This window comes from Nyctibius grandis, chromosome 5, assembly GCF_013368605.1.
Source record: "Nyctibius grandis isolate bNycGra1 chromosome 5, bNycGra1.pri, whole genome shotgun sequence".
NCBI lineage: Eukaryota > Metazoa > Chordata > Aves > Nyctibiiformes > Nyctibiidae > Nyctibius > Nyctibius grandis.
In genome coordinates, this window is record NC_090662.1 from 27,943,928 (window position 1) to 27,960,579 (window position 16,652).

General features: G+C 41.5%; 2 protein-coding genes across 3 annotated transcripts in view; one reads left to right on the plus strand and one right to left on the minus strand.

The window, feature by feature from the left end:
- Positions 1-6,599, plus strand: part of TSPAN12 (tetraspanin 12) — a 53,523-nt gene extending 46,924 nt beyond the window's left edge. For both annotated transcript variants that reach the window (XM_068401617.1, XM_068401618.1), the window contains one exon: positions 5,046-6,599. In XM_068401617.1, coding sequence (XP_068257718.1) covers positions 5,046-5,351 — 306 coding nt within the window. In that variant the 3' untranslated portion in view covers positions 5,352-6,599. The remainder of the gene's footprint in view (positions 1-5,045) is intronic.
- A 9,693-nt stretch (positions 6,600-16,292) lies between these two features.
- The window catches only part of KCND2 (potassium voltage-gated channel subfamily D member 2), a 284,091-nt gene continuing 283,731 nt past the window's right edge, over positions 16,293-16,652 (minus strand). The window contains exon 6 of the mRNA XM_068401616.1: positions 16,293-16,470. Within this exon, the coding sequence (XP_068257717.1) occupies positions 16,293-16,470 (178 nt within the window). The remainder of the gene's footprint in view (positions 16,471-16,652) is intronic.

Genomic DNA, 16,652 nt, shown 5'->3' on the forward strand with positions numbered 1-16,652 from the left:
GTTGCAAGGATCTGAGAAGAGGTGCATTCTTCGTTTGCTTGCTTTAAGAGTAATATAGGGTACATAGGAAGGAGGACGGGCCTGAGAAGTGTGCATGCAGATGCTGCAGCACGAACATTTCTCTAGTGGACAGTGCAATTCTCCTTTAGGAAGAGCACCCAAAGAACCGTTTTATCTTGTCCCAGTCTCTTCCTTCTGTTCAAAACTCTTTCTTAGAAGAATCTATTATGTGTCTTTTGTTCAGGAGCCATGGAGAGAACCTCTGAAGCAGGGGAGATTCACTACATAAAAAAGCCAAGATGAATATTAGCTATTGCCAGGAAACAATCAAGTTTTGGGGAAATGGCGTCACTGACGTGGAGTGATTTCCTAGATTTGTATGGCGTTGATTCTATGAGCAGAAATTATATAATCTAGTCTGGACTTTCAGACATCCATGCTAGGCCTCGTGGGCTTCCACTAGGAAGAGAGAAGGTAGAGCTGCCAAAAGGAAGGTGCCTCAGAAGGCCAGTCTGTGATAGGGAACCTTAAAGACAGTGGCAGAGGCTGTTTTCTTTCCACCAGCTACTTGTAGAGCCTCTCCTGCCTTATGGCAAGGCTTGCAGCGCGGGCAGCACTGGTGTTACACTTTAGAAGTGTTAGTCTCTGAATGGCAAAGCCATTCAGGCTGCTTCTGGGGCCTGCGAATCTCTTACACATTCTTGAAGAAGAATGAACTGTGGCTCGCTCTGCAATAATGGTTGTTTTTTGTAATACTGTTGCCAGTATTGATACCATACAGCCCAACTCTGCCATAGAGAGCCCTCAGGGAGTCTAGATGTGTGAAAGCTGCAGAACGTTCATTTGCTCTGAGTGTCCTTCCTGCTTATGTGAAAAGGCAAGAGTATGTAAGCAGTATCACTCAATAAAAAACTTCTTGAGCTCAAAATTTCTGAGAAGCGGTACTGGTACTAGTTACTGGAGCGTCTTGTCAAAACTGCAAGGTTTTCCCATCTCTTCTGCTAACATTTCATTCCCACGGCCATATTCCAGGAAGGTGGTTCTCTTCACACTTCCTATGTTCAGGTTCTTTTGGTTCTCCTTAGAGAAAATTAATAGCCAAGATAATGGTGATGTAGAACATAAGGGCTCTGTTGAGACCCACTTGATAAAAAGAAGGGCTGCCTGGCTTTTTTTCTAGAAGCCCTGAAGGGCACATTTTTGTTTCTTCCCATATCATACCCCAGAGCATTTTGGATGGATTGAGCTCTTGGCAAGAAGTTATTTTTGGTTGTCTACTGCAGAATCTGTTCAAAAGAGGGACAGGCTGTTTTCTGGTTTACAAGCCACAAAAATACTCTGTTGCTCTTTGAGATATGTACAAGATTCAGTTGGCAAAGCATTTTTTTTTCCATGGTGCTTTCCTGTGGGTTGTCTCACAGGCTTGTACAGTATACTTGCTAATATGTTTACCAGCATCATGCAAAACCAACTTATATTTGCAAGGCTAATGTATCTGACTTCTGCTTTGGAGAATTGAAGGAGAAAAGCTTTTTTAGAAAGTGATTCAAAACAAACTTGCATAGTCTGGTGGTTTGAGAGGGAGCCTGACGAGATTAGCCTCGCTAGCCTAAAATTGGCTTATGTAAATGCTTTGCAAGTCCATTCTGGTACTTCAGAAAAATTCTTGGTAGTATTTCAGAAAACTGAAGTTTGGTTTGGCTGGGATTGATAAAAAACTGTTTTGTTGTAGCTGTGCTGTAATTTTCTGCTGGGATCTTGGAGCTTTCTGTAGTCTTAAGTTGGAATCCTTCACAGTGCAGTTTTTGTAGAAGGAAAGGTAGCTTATAGTTCTGCTTGAGAGTATTTTTGGCAGGAATCAGTTTCCCCTGCTGGGTTTTGAAAGCTGTTTTTCAAATGTGTTAGTCTGCTTGGACTGCTTTTATTCTGACGAGCTTCACCTATGGTGCAGTTCATGGAACAGACTAACCTTAGCTAGAGCGTGGTTGTGAGGGAGGTGCGTCAGATGACAATGTGGCCTCAGAGGTTCGTTGTGATCTGAGGACAAGGGGAGCTCTGCCCATCTTGTGATTGGGAACTGTAGCCTAGATAAAATGATTGGTAAGAGTTGATTTCAGAAAAATCAAAATTGTATGTTCAATATTTTTTCTTTTGTTTTCTGGCATAATTTTGAGTATACTCAAAATTTGAGTATACAACAGATCTGTTGAATATGCTGATGTTTTATCATTTCTGCTCTGAGAAGTGCCTTATTTAAGAACTAGTACTTAATCTATGATGTTGCAGTAAATCAGAAATACGTGCTTTGTTTCCACTTTAAGACTGAAAATATAAAATGGCCTTTGTAATAAATATGAATCAGGCCTTTAATCCATAGCTCTGTAGGAGTTTGAAGCTAATTCTTCTGAACAGTTATGCAAAGTTTTATACTATTTTTGACTTGTCAACAAGAGCTCCCTGTTTAGTGACAAACTTTTACTTTTGCCGAGGAAAGTATATTTATGTTCTCTTTAATTGCAGGCTGCCAACTATGAATGTGTCACATAAGCCGAAATAAAATGCATGAATGTGAGGATAACAGGGGTGGCTGGATATTTCTCAGTTCTGAAACTGATTTTAAACGTGTGTTAGAGTAGAACTGTAAGAACATCATTAAATGGAGGGAGGCAGTCTGTTGAGATTGGGCATAATTTATCTCAGTTATGTGTCTGTACTGCAGGAGATGTAGGCATTAATGTTATTGCTGTCTGTTAATGGATGTTTCCTCTAGGCAACAAATGAACTGAATTTGAATATTGATGTGGTTGAGCATTTTTAAATTGTGACTAGCATGTACCTTCATCCCTTAAAGTTATCAAAAGTATTAAAATGCAGACAGTTTCTCTATAATTAAAAACAAATTTGGAAAGTAGTATAATTACAACACTCTCTCCTAGTTGAAGAAAAAAAGACACCAACGTGACAGTTTTTGTTCCTCATCAAGTTCAGTTACATTGCTTTTGCTACAGTGTGTTTTTTCTTTTCAAATTTCAAAGAATCCATATTTACTCCTTGTTCTGTGTCTAAACTATGTTAATGTTTAGAAAATGACACAGTGAAATGATGTACGGAAGAAAGACATTGAGATCCTTTAACTTACTCTAGTGCAATTATAGTACATTAATTTTATTTAGATCCTAAATGAAAATCTGTTGACTGCAGTGTGAATTGGTGTGTGAGGCAAGAATCAGGCCTTTTGTCAAATACATTAAGGACTGTAGCATTTGAAATTGTTGGCTTTGGGGAATGTCAGTGTGATTGCAAAGTGTTATTTATCATGTTCTGACTTCAGATTCTGTCACTTTGATCAATTGCTTTCTTTTCATAGAAAAGCTATAAGAAATATGTAGTAAGGATATAAACGCAAAAATGACATTTTGAAAACAGTGCCAATTTTGATGGGTTTCTGATGTCTTCTGGGACTAATGCCTGTTGGTACTCATGGTGTTATCCCATCCAGTTTGTTACTCTGAATTTTCCCTTGATGGCTGTGTTCCTTTGATTTTTGTGCTGTGAAGCCCTGCAAAGTTGAGAACAGAGAACGAGCATGGGCCAGAGTAGCTAAGGGCCCTCTCTTCAAGGTTTTATCCTTCCTAAGACTGGGCATCACTTTTGCTGAGCAACAAGCATCGTAACTTGTGTTTGCACTGTTATCCAGTAGTTCCCAGAGCTGGCATCTCTTTGTGGATCCTTGCTGCCTTATGAGGGCTTGGGAGCTTTCCTGAAGCCTTGTACAGTAATTAGTTGGCCACGTAAGCAAACTGTGGAGCCTGCACTGATGGTTTGGAAAGAGCTAAACTTCCATTTCTGGGAAACATCAACTCGTGATGTTTTAACGTAGTTTTCATCAGATGTTTTCTTTTTAAATAATTATTAAATAATTATTATTCTGTAAATAATTGCAGAGGTGGTGTACATGACCATCTTTCTAATACAGCATGTGGATGGTGAGCTCTTCGGAGCAGGGTCTATCTGCCTGCCTGGGTTTGTGCAGAGCCTGATGCAGGGCAGGTTGTTACAGCTACTCTCAGAGGAGTTTGGGACATTGTTGTGCTTTAAGTAGCAAGAGCCCAGCACAAGATAGGAGTCGAAACTGGCTCTTGGTATAATGCCATCATAATAATTGACAGCGAAGTTTCTACATTCAGATCAGAAATTTAGCCAGTTAATTTAAAAATATAGTCTATGGATAGGGGAGGTAGGCGGAGTGTAAGTGGAGCATAAGTGGATATGCTTTTTGCAATGAGGAGATGCTTCTAGTTCAAGAATAAAAAGCAGGAGTAATGCCATGTGTATGTGGTATTATTACTACTAAGTACTAAAGAAAGTCTGTTTGTACCCACTGCGTTCTGGAAATTTGTCAGAAATCCTCTGTGAAAGGTGGTTGTGTTCGATGCTCCTTACTCAGATGGTGTCTGGAATGTAATGATTTTTCTACTCTCTAGGGACTTTCTGTGGAACTAATAAACTGGCATATAATGAGTCCAGATAAAACACTATTAGAGAAGAAGAAACACTGATGAGGTTATGCAGGTCTGTAGATCTTTCCTAGAATATTGTTTTAACTTCAGATTGTGGTATTGTTTGTAGAAAAATAATAAAGAGTTTAAAATATTTGACAACCCTGATGATCTGCAATTTAAGGAAACAAGATGGTTAAGAGGATTTAATGGCTTTTAAACCTTCGTAAAACAGCTGAGTTTCTTTAGAAATCAGTGATAGTTGATACGAACTCAGATCAACTTTGATTCTGAATTGAAGACTAGCACAGATCTCTTGGAGCTTTTTTACATGCAGTAAACTCTCAGTGTATGAGAAAACTTAAAGATGGCATTATGGAAGCATTTAAAAGTAGGCAAAATAATTTTCAAAGTATTGTTTGAAGGAGGTGAGAGAGAAATTTTGGGGAGCCAGAAAAGCCAGGACTAGGTAGGATGTGCTAAACCTTGGGAACTGCAAGCCAAATAATACTGACTAATTTGTTTTAATCTATTTTTGTTTCATAGGGATGCGGTAAAAAAATGTACACTTTTTTGAGGGGGACGAAGCAGTTGCAAGTGCTGAGATTTCTAGGAATCTCTATTGGAGTAACGCAGATCCTGGCTATGATCCTCACTATTACTTTGCTGTGGGCTCTGTACTACAACAGAAGGGATCCTGGGGTGGATCAGATCATGGCCCTGAAGAGTGATACCTCGCAGCAGCTGTCATGTCATTCTGTGGAGCTACTGAAACCAAGCCTGACAAGGGTTTTTGAACACACATCCATGGCAAACAGCTTTAATACACACTTTGAAATGGAAGAGCTATAGGTGGTGCAATGAATCCGAGAAGTCACAAAGGGTTTTAATAGGGTTTTGTTGTTGTTTTTATTCTGTTCCATCAAGTATGCCAAATATACCAGTCTTTGTATGCTTCAGAAAGCAGTTAATGAATGGAATTGAAGGAGGCCATCATAGAGAGAAGGATAAGTCTGTCAGCCTCTTAGCCATGGCCTCAGTCATGAAACAGAGTTGGTTTTGTTTGTTTTTTAAAAGGCACTCATTCACTGGGCACAGTAATATTTAACTTATTGTCACAAGCTGTGTGATGTGTAAAGTACTGGTTCATTCACAGGTAGACAGAGAGGACCTCTAAGGAGGCATCACGGGGAGGGAAGAGAAATGCTCATCTTCTGAAGAAACGACTGTGCTTTGGACAAACAAAATGTGACTTCAGTTGAAATTGACTTTTACATTTTTAATAAGCCATTTGGAAAATGTCTTAATCAGGGATATGTGTATATATAATTGTGTGTTTTTGTGTGTGCATGGAAAGCAGAACTACAAGTCAATACTTGGATTTAAAAATTTGCAAGATTTGTAAAAAGGGCGAGATTTTCTTTTTTCTAAGAAAGCCTTTCTTAGCTGTTGTCGTTAAAGATGTTCTAAAACTTCTATTTTTATCTAACATAACTTTAATTTTTAATTTTAAATATATTAAACAGGGATTGAAAACAAAACTATGACTCTGGACAATAGACTTTAATTTTCTGAGTAATTCTGGAGAATTCTTCTTTGAAACAGTTTGTTCTATGGACTATTTCTTAGTGAAAAGAAAGAAAAGCATTCTTTCCAAAATGGGAATCAATATGGGAGTACCACATTTCTATAGATAAATCTTTTCTCCTGTCTGTGATTCCTCTGAAGGTAGAAACAAAAGACTACAAGAAAAATGCTTACAGTTCCGGATGCTATTGCAATAATTGTAAAAGTACGTGAGAAGTTATACTTTGGTGGCTTCTTCATTAAGAGCTCTCTAGTGGCTGAAAATGCCAACTGGAAACAGTGTTAAAATGTATTTATTGAGGTGGGGAAAGTGCATTTTACTGTATTTTTATGAACAATGTTTATTTCATAGGATTATTTTTACAATTGGCCATGCTCCTGAAATATATATTTGTTCCACTGAGTACAGTAGTTTGTGGCAAATGGGTTTTTACATACTACTACATTTTAAAAATTCTTTCATTTGTTTTTGAATTTGTAAAAGAAAAGAAAAAAAAAGCAAGGTGTGATTTGGTAGACAATAAAATTACTTTTGTCGTAAATTCCATAATAGCTCTTTTATTTTCGAGTCCTAGAGTGTGAATGCTTTGAGTGGGAGTTGGGAGGGTCTTCCTGCTAGTATGAGTTAATTTGACATGTCTTTATCCATTCCACTTATTCTGTCGTGGAGAAACTGCACTGTAAATTTCATTTTCTTTTTTTATTGCTTCTGAGAAAGCTTCCTAAGGGCTCATGAAATTAAGCTCTTCAGTTGTGTGGGCTGTTGTTTGTTTTTTAGCAGTCTACATGTGGGTGTAATTATTGCAAGCAAGATTACCTTTCTGCTTTTGCACCTCTCCTACAGAGATGCTAATACTTGTTTTGGGAGGTAAGAAAAAAGCAAAAGGATAGATCTTCCCAAAATTTTGCTTGGAGTATCTTTGTCAGAAATACTTTCTCATGCACTGTTCAGGAAGCCTTGTTGCCTGCGTTGGAAGAGCTAGAAGCCACTGTACAGCAGGAATGTTATGATGTGGTTGCCATCACAGAAACGTGGTGGGATGACTCTCATGACTGGAGTGCAGCTATGGATGGCTATAAGCTCTTTAAGAGGGACAGGCGAAGCAGGAGAGGCGGTGGGGTAGCGCTGTATGTTGGGGAGTACTTGGACTGTGTTGAAATTGAGGAAGATGGTGAAGATCAGGGGGAAGGTCGGCAGGGTGGACATTATGGTGGGAGTCTGTTATGGACCACCCAACCAGGATGAGCAGGCGGACAAGGCGTTTTACAAGCGGCTGTCAGAAGCCGCCCAGTCGCTGGCCCTTGTACTTGTGGGCCACTTCAACTTGCTGGATGTCTGCTGGAAATACAACATGGCAGAGAGGAAGCAATCTAGGAGATTCCTCGAATGTGTGGAGGACAATTTCCTCATGCAAGTGGTAAATGAGCCCACTAGAGGAGGGGCCCTGCTTGACCTGTTGTTTGTGAACAGAGAAGGGCTAGTGGGAGATGTGAGGGTCGGTGGCCGTCTTGGGAGTAGCGACCATGAAATGTTAGAGTTTTCGATAGTGGGGGAAGTAAGGAGGGGCAAGAGTAGAACTTCTGCCTTAGATTTCCGGCGGGCAGACTTTAGCCTGTTTAAGAGGCTGGTGGACTGAGTCCCTTGGCAATCGGTCCTGAAGGGCAAAGGAGTCCAGGAAGGCTGGACATGCTTCAAAAGGGAATTGCGAAATATTCAGGAGCAGGCTGTCCCAGTCTGTAGGAAGGCAAGCCGTCGGGGAAAAAGACCGGCCTGGTTAAACAGGGAACTTAGACTAGAACTTAAGGAAAAAAAAGAGAACCTACTTGCTCTGGAAGAAGGGTCAGGTAACTTGGGAGGTCTATAGGGATGTGGCCAGGTCGTGTAGGGAGAAGATTAGAAGGGCCAAAGCTCAATTAGAGCTCGATTTGGCTGCTACAGTCAAAGATAACAAAAAAAGCTTTTACAAATACATCAACAGCAAAAGGAGGGTCAAGGAGAGCCTCCACCACTTGCTGAATGAGGAGAGTAGTGTAGTGTCAGGGGATGAGGAAAAGGCAGAGGTGCTCAATGCCTTCTTTGCCTCAGTATTTAATGTCAAGACCGGTTGTCCTCAGGAGACTCGGCCCCCAGAGCCTGAAGTCAGGTGCGGGGGGCTGTGTGAACCTCCCGTAATCCAGGAGGAGACGGTTAGTGACCTGCTGTGCCAGTTGGACACCCACAAGGCTATGGACCCGGATGGGATTCACCCCAGAGTAATGAAGGAACTGGCAAACGAACTTGCCAAGCCACTCTCGATTATCTACTGGCAGTCCTGGTTAACTGGAGAAGTTCCAGCTGACTGGAAATTAGCGAATGCAATGCCCATCTACAAGAAGGGTCAGAAGGACGATCCAGGGAACTATAGGCCTGTCAACCTGACCTTGGTGCCAGGCAAGGTGATGGAACAGATCATCCTGAGTGCCATTACACGGCACATGCAGGACAATCGGGGCATCGGGGCCATCCAACATGGATTCATGAAAGGCAGGTCCTGCTTGACCAACCTGGTCTCCTTCTATGACCAAGTGACCCGCTTAATAGATGAGGGCAGGGCTGTGGATGTAGTCTATCTAGACTTGAGTAAGGCATTCGACACTGTCTCCCACAGCATCCTCCTAGACTAACTGGCTGCCCGGGGCTTGGATGGGTGGACTTTTAAATGGGTTAAAAACTGGCTGGATGGCCGAGCCCAGAGAGTGGTGGTGAATGGGGCAAAGTCCAGCTGGCGGCTGGTCACAAGCGGTGTTCCCCAGGGCTCAGTTCTGGGGCCGGTGCTGTTCAATATCTTTATAGATGATCTAGACATAGGGATTGAGTGCACCCTCAGCAAATTTGCAGATGACACCAAGCTGGGTGGGAGTGTCGATCTGCTGGAGGGTAGGAAGGCCCTACAGAGGGATCTGGACAGGTTAGAGAGATGGGCCGAGACCAACAGCATGAGGTTCAACAAGAACAAGTGCCGGGTCTTACACTTTGGCCACAACAACCCCATGCAGCTCTACAGGCTGGGGGAAGAGTGGTTAGAAAGCGGCCCGGTGGAAAGAGACCTGGGGCTGCTGATCGACAGCCGGCTAAACATGAGCCAACAGTGTGCCCAGGGGGCCAAGAAGGCCAATGGCATCCTGGCCTCTATTAGGAATAGTGTAGCCAGCCGGTCTAGGGAAGTGATCGTCCCTCTGTACTCGGCGCTGGTGAGGCCGCACCTTGAGTACTGTGTCCAGTTCTGGGCCCCGCACTTCAAGAAAGATGTTGAGGTGTTGGAGCGAGTGCAGAGGAGGGCGACCAAGCTGGTGAAGGCTCTGGAGGGTCTGTCCTACGAGGAACGGCTGAGGGAGCTGGGGTTGTTTAGCCTGGAGAAGAGGAGGCTCAGAGGTGACCTTATTGCAGTCTACAACTACCTGAAGGGAGGTTGTAGTGAAGTGGGAGTCGGCCTCTTCTTTCAGGCAACTAGCGATAGGACAAGAGGACACAGCCTCAAGCTTCGCCAGGGGAGGTTCAGGTTGGACATTAGGAAGAATTTCTTTACAGAAAGGGTTATTAGACATTGGAACAGGCTGCCCAGGGAGGTGGTGGAGTCACCATCTCTGGATGTGTTTAAGAAAAGACTGGACATGGCACTTAGTGCCACGGTCTAGTTGACATGGTGGTGTCAGGGCAACGGTTGGACTTGATGATCCCTGAGGTCTCTTCCAACCTGGTTGATTCTGTGATTCTGCGTTACTGTGGACTTCCATCCTTCCCAGTGCACAGCCTGGGCAGCATTTCTGTAGGTAAGGGTGAAGTTCCTATGTAGAAAAAGAGCAGGTGTCCGAGAAAGCCTGGATATACACCAGCTCTAGACTTTGGAGTGCTACAGAGACGTGTGATGCTACACAGTGGATTAAACCATGGCTGTTTTTTTTTTCCCTGTTAAAAAAAAAAAAAGGAGGACAAACCACACATTGTGGAATCTTTTGATTGTGGATTGCGTGGATTACATGAACGCAGTTACATTCAGCTTGGATTACAGCTGAATGTAGGGAATTTCACCATAAGTAATGTGAAAAAGGGCAGGAAGAAGTCCTGCCCTTTGTCCAGGAAATCCTGACGCTTAAAAGTTTTAAGGGAGGGCTCCCCAGGCTACCAGTGAGCCTTGCCTGTGTATCTTCTCATATCAGGGTTAGAGCTTGAAGGAACAAATATGGCAAGCCGGGCTAGGGAGAATTGTTGGAGAAGTCCACAGCTAGAATTAGATCTATGGACAGCCCAGGTTATTGGTGTTAGGCTTCCCAGGTGGTGAGGAAGCACTGCCATTAGGTGTAGTCAGGTTATTTTAAGAGCCAAGGGATTGTTTGGGGTAGGGCTCCTTTGATACAGGACCAACCGCCCAGATCAGTGTTTGTGGACCCCCATAACAGTGAACATCCATGGTCAGAGTAACCTCACTTGGGCTTGGCTACCCAAATCCCAAGCCAGTCTGTGTTCAGTATGGGGCTGTTTCATTAGGGAAAAGACCTACATGCCAGGAATGATGGAAGTGTTCCCTTCTCTAGTAAGGACTACTGGTAAGTGTTCTGGGAAAGAATCCTTATATTTTGAGTATCTAACCACACTTGCCAAAATAGGTCTCAGCTGTAAATTGGAACACTTTCAGACTTTTTTCTTTCACTGTGCTCAGGCTATGAGGTGTCTCTGTTTTTCTGGGGCTTGTTCAAAGAGCCTTAAAATTGATCGACTAGGCTGCTGTGAGCCTGTTCTTTTCCTGTAGAGCTTTAGGATATACGTTGGAGAGAGGCTGCTTGGCAAGAGGGGACCATTTAGACATACTTGCAACAGTGAGAAGTACTTCATCCTTTGATTTCCTTTTTCCCCCAGTTGTGCAGGAGTACTCAGAGGAGAAGAGTGGTGTATTCTTTCTTCTCTGCAGCATAAACTGTAATGAACCAAATCTTTTTTTGTTGCAACAAGCAACTGTGGAGTTGCTCCTTAATGTTTTTCACACATGGCTTAATGTTGAGGAGAGCAACTGTGTTAAAAAAGAGGGTCACCCCCTGCCTGCATCAGGTGTTTCCATTCAGCCCAATGAATTGCATCGAGTCTGTGGGACTCTGCTTGTAGCAGTGGGGCTGAGTAAGGTTTGCACCACCCACTCATAACTCGGGACTATAGGGATGCTTTTAGGAGGCAAAATTCACTATTCCTGGTCTTTGGACAAGGTACTGCCTCATCTGCCAGCAGGTCGTATGACAAGGCTTTCTGAAGGAAACTTGTTTTCTGTTCTTTATAACAGTTCATTATGTAAAATCAACCCATAAATACAGAATATATAAAGAATAAATAGTAAAAAGAGAGACTGTTGGTCACAGCAACTATGGAGTTAAATATTATGGAGACAGCGATTTTCAAATAGTTTTTGAAGTTTTTGCCACAAAAGCATCATGTTTAATTCATATGAATTGCTATTATTGAAGTGCGATTGTATCTAAAACTTTAAAACTTGTGTATGATTGACTACATTTCTTTTAAAAAAAAATGAGATGTCCTAAATATTTCAGAATTTTTATGCATTTACCTGCTTTTTATTCAGTACTCCCCCAGCTTCAGTTGTTTCTTGTGCATAGATACTATGAAAATGGATACCTTAAAAGTAGATAAATAGATAATGCAGACAGGTAAGAAACTAAGCTGTCCAGGTAATTACATATATCTTACAGGCTTTGCCAATCTAAACATGCTGTTCACTCCTGACTGCTCTTTTAGCTGCACGTTTGCATATCCCATCAGCTTATCGCTATTCCAGAACACTTAAAAATCTTCAAATGTTTCCATGGAAAATAAAGTCCTAGTGGACCCCAGATGCAGGAAAGAGAGCATATGACCTTCTAAGCACCCTCCCTGCCCAAAACTTTATGATCCTGTGATTTCACTAATTTATCATAGAATCACAGAATGGTTTGGGTTGGAAGGGACCTTAAAGATCATCTAGTTCTAACCGCCCTGCCACAGGCAGGGACACCTCTCCACTAGACCGGGTTGCTCAAAGCCTTGTCCAATCTGGCCTTAAACACTGACAGGGAGGGGGCAGCCACAGCTTCTCTGGGCAACCTGTTCCAGTGTCTCACCACCCTCACAGTAAAGAATTTCTTCCTAATATCTAATCTAAATCTACCCTCTTTCAGTTTAAAACCGTTCCTCCTCATCCTATCACTACATGCCCTTGTAAAAAGTCCCTCTCCCACTTTCCTGTAGGCCCCCTTCAGGTACTGGAAGGCTGTGAGAAGGTCTCCCTGGAGCCTTCTCTTTTCCAGGCTGAAGAAGACAAGCTTCCTCCAGACCAGTTTCCTCTCTGAAAGCCACCCTTCTCCATGGAGCAGCTGAGGTTGCATCATGCTCTCCGCTGCAAAAGCCTTCTCTTGGCTGTGAGCGTGTTTCCACAGCGAGTGTATCCAAAACCTCAAAATGTAAAGCATACGCTTTCTGTTTGTCTCTGGTAGCCATTTTATGGGAGGACACCCATTCTCCTTAAAAATGCTCTGGGGTGGTTCCCAGGCAGGTACGACTTCTACCTCCTTCCCCCTCTGAGCAGTGACCTCCCACCCGTGCCAGTGCTAAGGTATACACAGCTGATAGATCAGCATCATCTGCACTGCCAGTTGCCCTTTGTAAGTGACACACAGTGTGTTGTTACCCGCTGTTATGCTACAAAAAGGATCTGATCTCATCTGAGCACTGATATTTTATCAAGGGAATTTGGCACTGGGTTTGAGGAGGCTCTGTATCCTGGGAGGTTCAGCAGAGCAGTCGGTATCTGGATGTATTGAAAATATAGCGAATACTTTTTTAAAAGTACAGACAGAGAGGTGGAGTTTATATTGCTGGAAATAATTTAATGCCCCAATTTTCTCTGCTGCTGCAGGCTGGGAAGGGAAGGATGATGGCCACTCATACAGGAGAAGGGCAGCTCTGTGTTACAGGGCTGCGGCATCCTGGTCTTGGTGGCTCTGATACGGTTTAGATGCACACACGGCTTGCCTGGAATTACTGTTGGGGACATGCATTGCCTTCAGATTTTGTGTTCCTTCAATCTTATTAGGAAAAAAAAAAGTTCCATGAAAAAGTTATTGCAAAACCAGGTTGACCCGTTCAAGCATGCAGATGTTTTATTTAAATATTCCTCAAATGTCTATTTATTCAGCATAACGCATGTATTATGCTGCCTTCTGAAATACGATATATGACTGTCAAACAAAATTGTCAAAACAACAACCTTGGTTTCTTTGTTTGCTACACAGAAATAATTACATTTCATGTACAGTACAGATGCATTTTATACAGTCATCAACAGTCATTCACTACCAAAACAGCATTTAAATCACCTAAAACACCAAAAGAATGTGTATTTCCCAAATTCAGAATAAATTAATGATTCTGCATGTGATGTATGGAAAGAGGAGACAGGACTGAAATTCTGCAAAATCATACTAAATTATTCCTTAAGCTGCATTTTAAAAAAGTGCAAGTTGCTTCAGGGGTATAACTGTTACGCAAGTGTATTGCTGCAGTGCGTTCTTTTTAGTCCATATGAAAAGGAGAATAAAGAGTTTTTAAAAGACACATGACCTGACGGAGTCAGTAGGTTTCCTGGGTTGTATGTAGTCTGTCGCGAAGTGGGTTTAGTAACTGCCTTTTTGCGTTATTTACCTGATATAACTAGTTAAGAAGTACCATGTGGCATAAAGAAGTCGTCGTTGCAGATTGCTAATATCAAGGCAGTTTTTATATCAATAACTGTTCGGCAAAAGGTGGGGACCAAGCCATTTTTTGTATGAGTAACCATAGGTAGAAGTAGGATGCAAGTGAACACTCTGGGTCCATTCTCCCTCTCTTTTAAACCCCATTAAAACTTAACATAACCCACCACCTTCAGCACATCTACCGCAATTTTCCAACAGGGTAAAAGAGAGGAGATCAACATGAGGTTGCAGAGTTCCTCAGAGGGAGTTCTCCTCTGGGTCAGAGGACAGCCTGGGCTTCTGCTCTCTGTTAAAGTTTGAAAGAAATGTAACTGAGTTTACCATGAGTAAGTTATTCTGATTTGCAGAAAAAGTGAGAAGTTAACTGCAAATTAACCAAACTTCCGTTTGACTAAGCAATAAGAAGAGAGTAATGCATGACATTATATACTCCTTTTAATTGCAGTTTAATTCTAATATGTGACGTTGTATTTTGGTGTATATACTGTAGCATGATAGTCCATCATCTACTTTTCTATCTCTATTGACAGGTAGAAAGACCAGTATTAGTGTGCAATAAAAAGTGTATCATCAGTAAGTTTCAGTTTTTAGTGGGTGTTTTCTCTTAATGGAAATTTTCAGGTCAGTAGAATGCTAGCAAATACTGTACTGAAACATACACTGCTCAAACTATTAAATAACTGTGTTCATCATTTATTGTAATGGCATCTAATGCACTGAGCCTTTTGATTTATATGCATATTTTATTTTGCAGACATGCAATTATTTCTGATCCAGTGGTTTTGATGTATATATGTAAGTATTGATATGCACATATTCCATGTATATTTGATGTATATGATGTATGGTATGTCATGTATATAAGAAGCATTATGATACATTTCCTAATGCACTCTCATGAATAAAAGTGACACTTCTGTATCAGAAAGGTTTCTGGTAACATCAATGTCTTTTAAAAATGAAGCCAAAAAGCTTTAACAAGTAGAGCCTTCATATTAGCTTTTAGGCTTGCCCATGCAGGTGAATTCCAATTGAAATATATTATGTTTTTATAGCTTTGGGACCTAATCCATTATTCTATCAGTGTTCTTAGGTAATTAAACTCTTCACACAATATAATTCTCAAACAAATTTTAGGATGCAAGTTTACAGATAATTACAAAAAGAATTAAGCCATCTTTTTTACTGAATATCTTTCGGTGTCTTCCCGCATAGACAACACTGTGAATGCTGCAGAATGTCAACAAGGAAGGTCTGGAGATAAGTGTTAGCTGATCCCAGAAACACCTTTGTTGTAATTTTAATTCAAATAGGATTGATCCTGCAAGAGTATGGGATGAGAGGTTTGTTCTGAAAATACAGAAGTAGACAACATGTCTACAGAAGAAAGGACTGTGTTGATTCATCAGTAGCCTTGAAATCCCAAATAGTATTGTAATGTTGGACTGAACAACAAACTGTTATAGAAATAGAGGACAGTGGACAAAAAGAACAATGACTGAATAGCGCGTTCATGGTGCACAGTTTGGCTGTAAGATTATTTAAATGTTTGCCATTAGAAGTTTATAGTGTAGATGAAGTTGTGTAAAATACCTAAAAAAAAAAAAAATCCTGATTCCTGATACAACAGGTGTACAATGAGTTATTGCAGTTGTAACAGTACCTAGGAAGCAAGATAAACCAATAGTAAATATTGAACTAACTGAACACCTTTAGTTCACTAATGAGTGTTTGAATAAGAAATACTGCATCTCTCAAAGGGAAGTTATTTGTACAACTACCATGGAACATTAACAATCAGCTTGTTGTAAGTGCACGGAAATGCCCCTTTCTACAGTAATATTTTATCATGCCTAATCTGAAAAACAACAAAAGTAAACTGAGATCACAGCTCCAAATAATTTCAGCATGCATTATGGTTGTAGCTCTTTCAGTCAGTACAAACATATTTCATATGAGCATTTTTTCTTTCATTTTTTGATAGTTTCTCAACAAGTTTGTGGTTTATTAACAGAAAAAAAAAGACACGTTATCAAAATGTTTCTTGTTGTTTTGCATTCAGCAGGAACACTGGTTTGTTTCTATTTTTTGTTTTGTGTTTTTTTTTCTTTTTCTAAAAAGAGCTCTCATGATAAGAAGAAGCATCAATGGGGACATTTCATTGTGCTCATATAGTAAGTCAGGATGGTCACAGAAGATTCCACCACACGTCAGTTTGAACAAGGGGTAAGAAACTCCTTTTGGTTCACACGCTACGACACCGAAAGCCACAAAGTGTTTTCTTTCTCCTGAACCTCTTGGCCTGTGGCCACTGGTGCACACATCAAGGGGCGTTGTCTTTGTCAGCTCTCTCGTTCCTCGCGACTCATTTTTTCACTGCTCGAGCTCAGCTTGCAAGTGGTCTTTATGCTAATTTATAAATAATTCCTTATTTTATAAAGCAGATACTCTGACAATGTTTCCTCCCGAATACTCGGGAGACTCTGGCCTATCATCTCCTTCGGGTGTGGTGACTGGAGGTGTCGGGATGCTGATTATTGCTGTAGTGACGTAAGGCTGCTCACAGTTTAGTTTAACGCACTCTTCCCCTTTGGCATTTAAGCTGGAACGGCTGGAGGAAGAAACAAAAATCCATGAAGAAAGTAAGTCCACATTACTGCAAATGATTCCACTCCCTCAGCCGGACGTCTCCATCCTGCCCTGTTAGAGAGCTCAGAGGTGCAAAGTGGCACCACCCTGCACCCGGGCAGCAGGTGGTCCATGGCTATGTCCACAGACAGGCCCCCTTTCTCC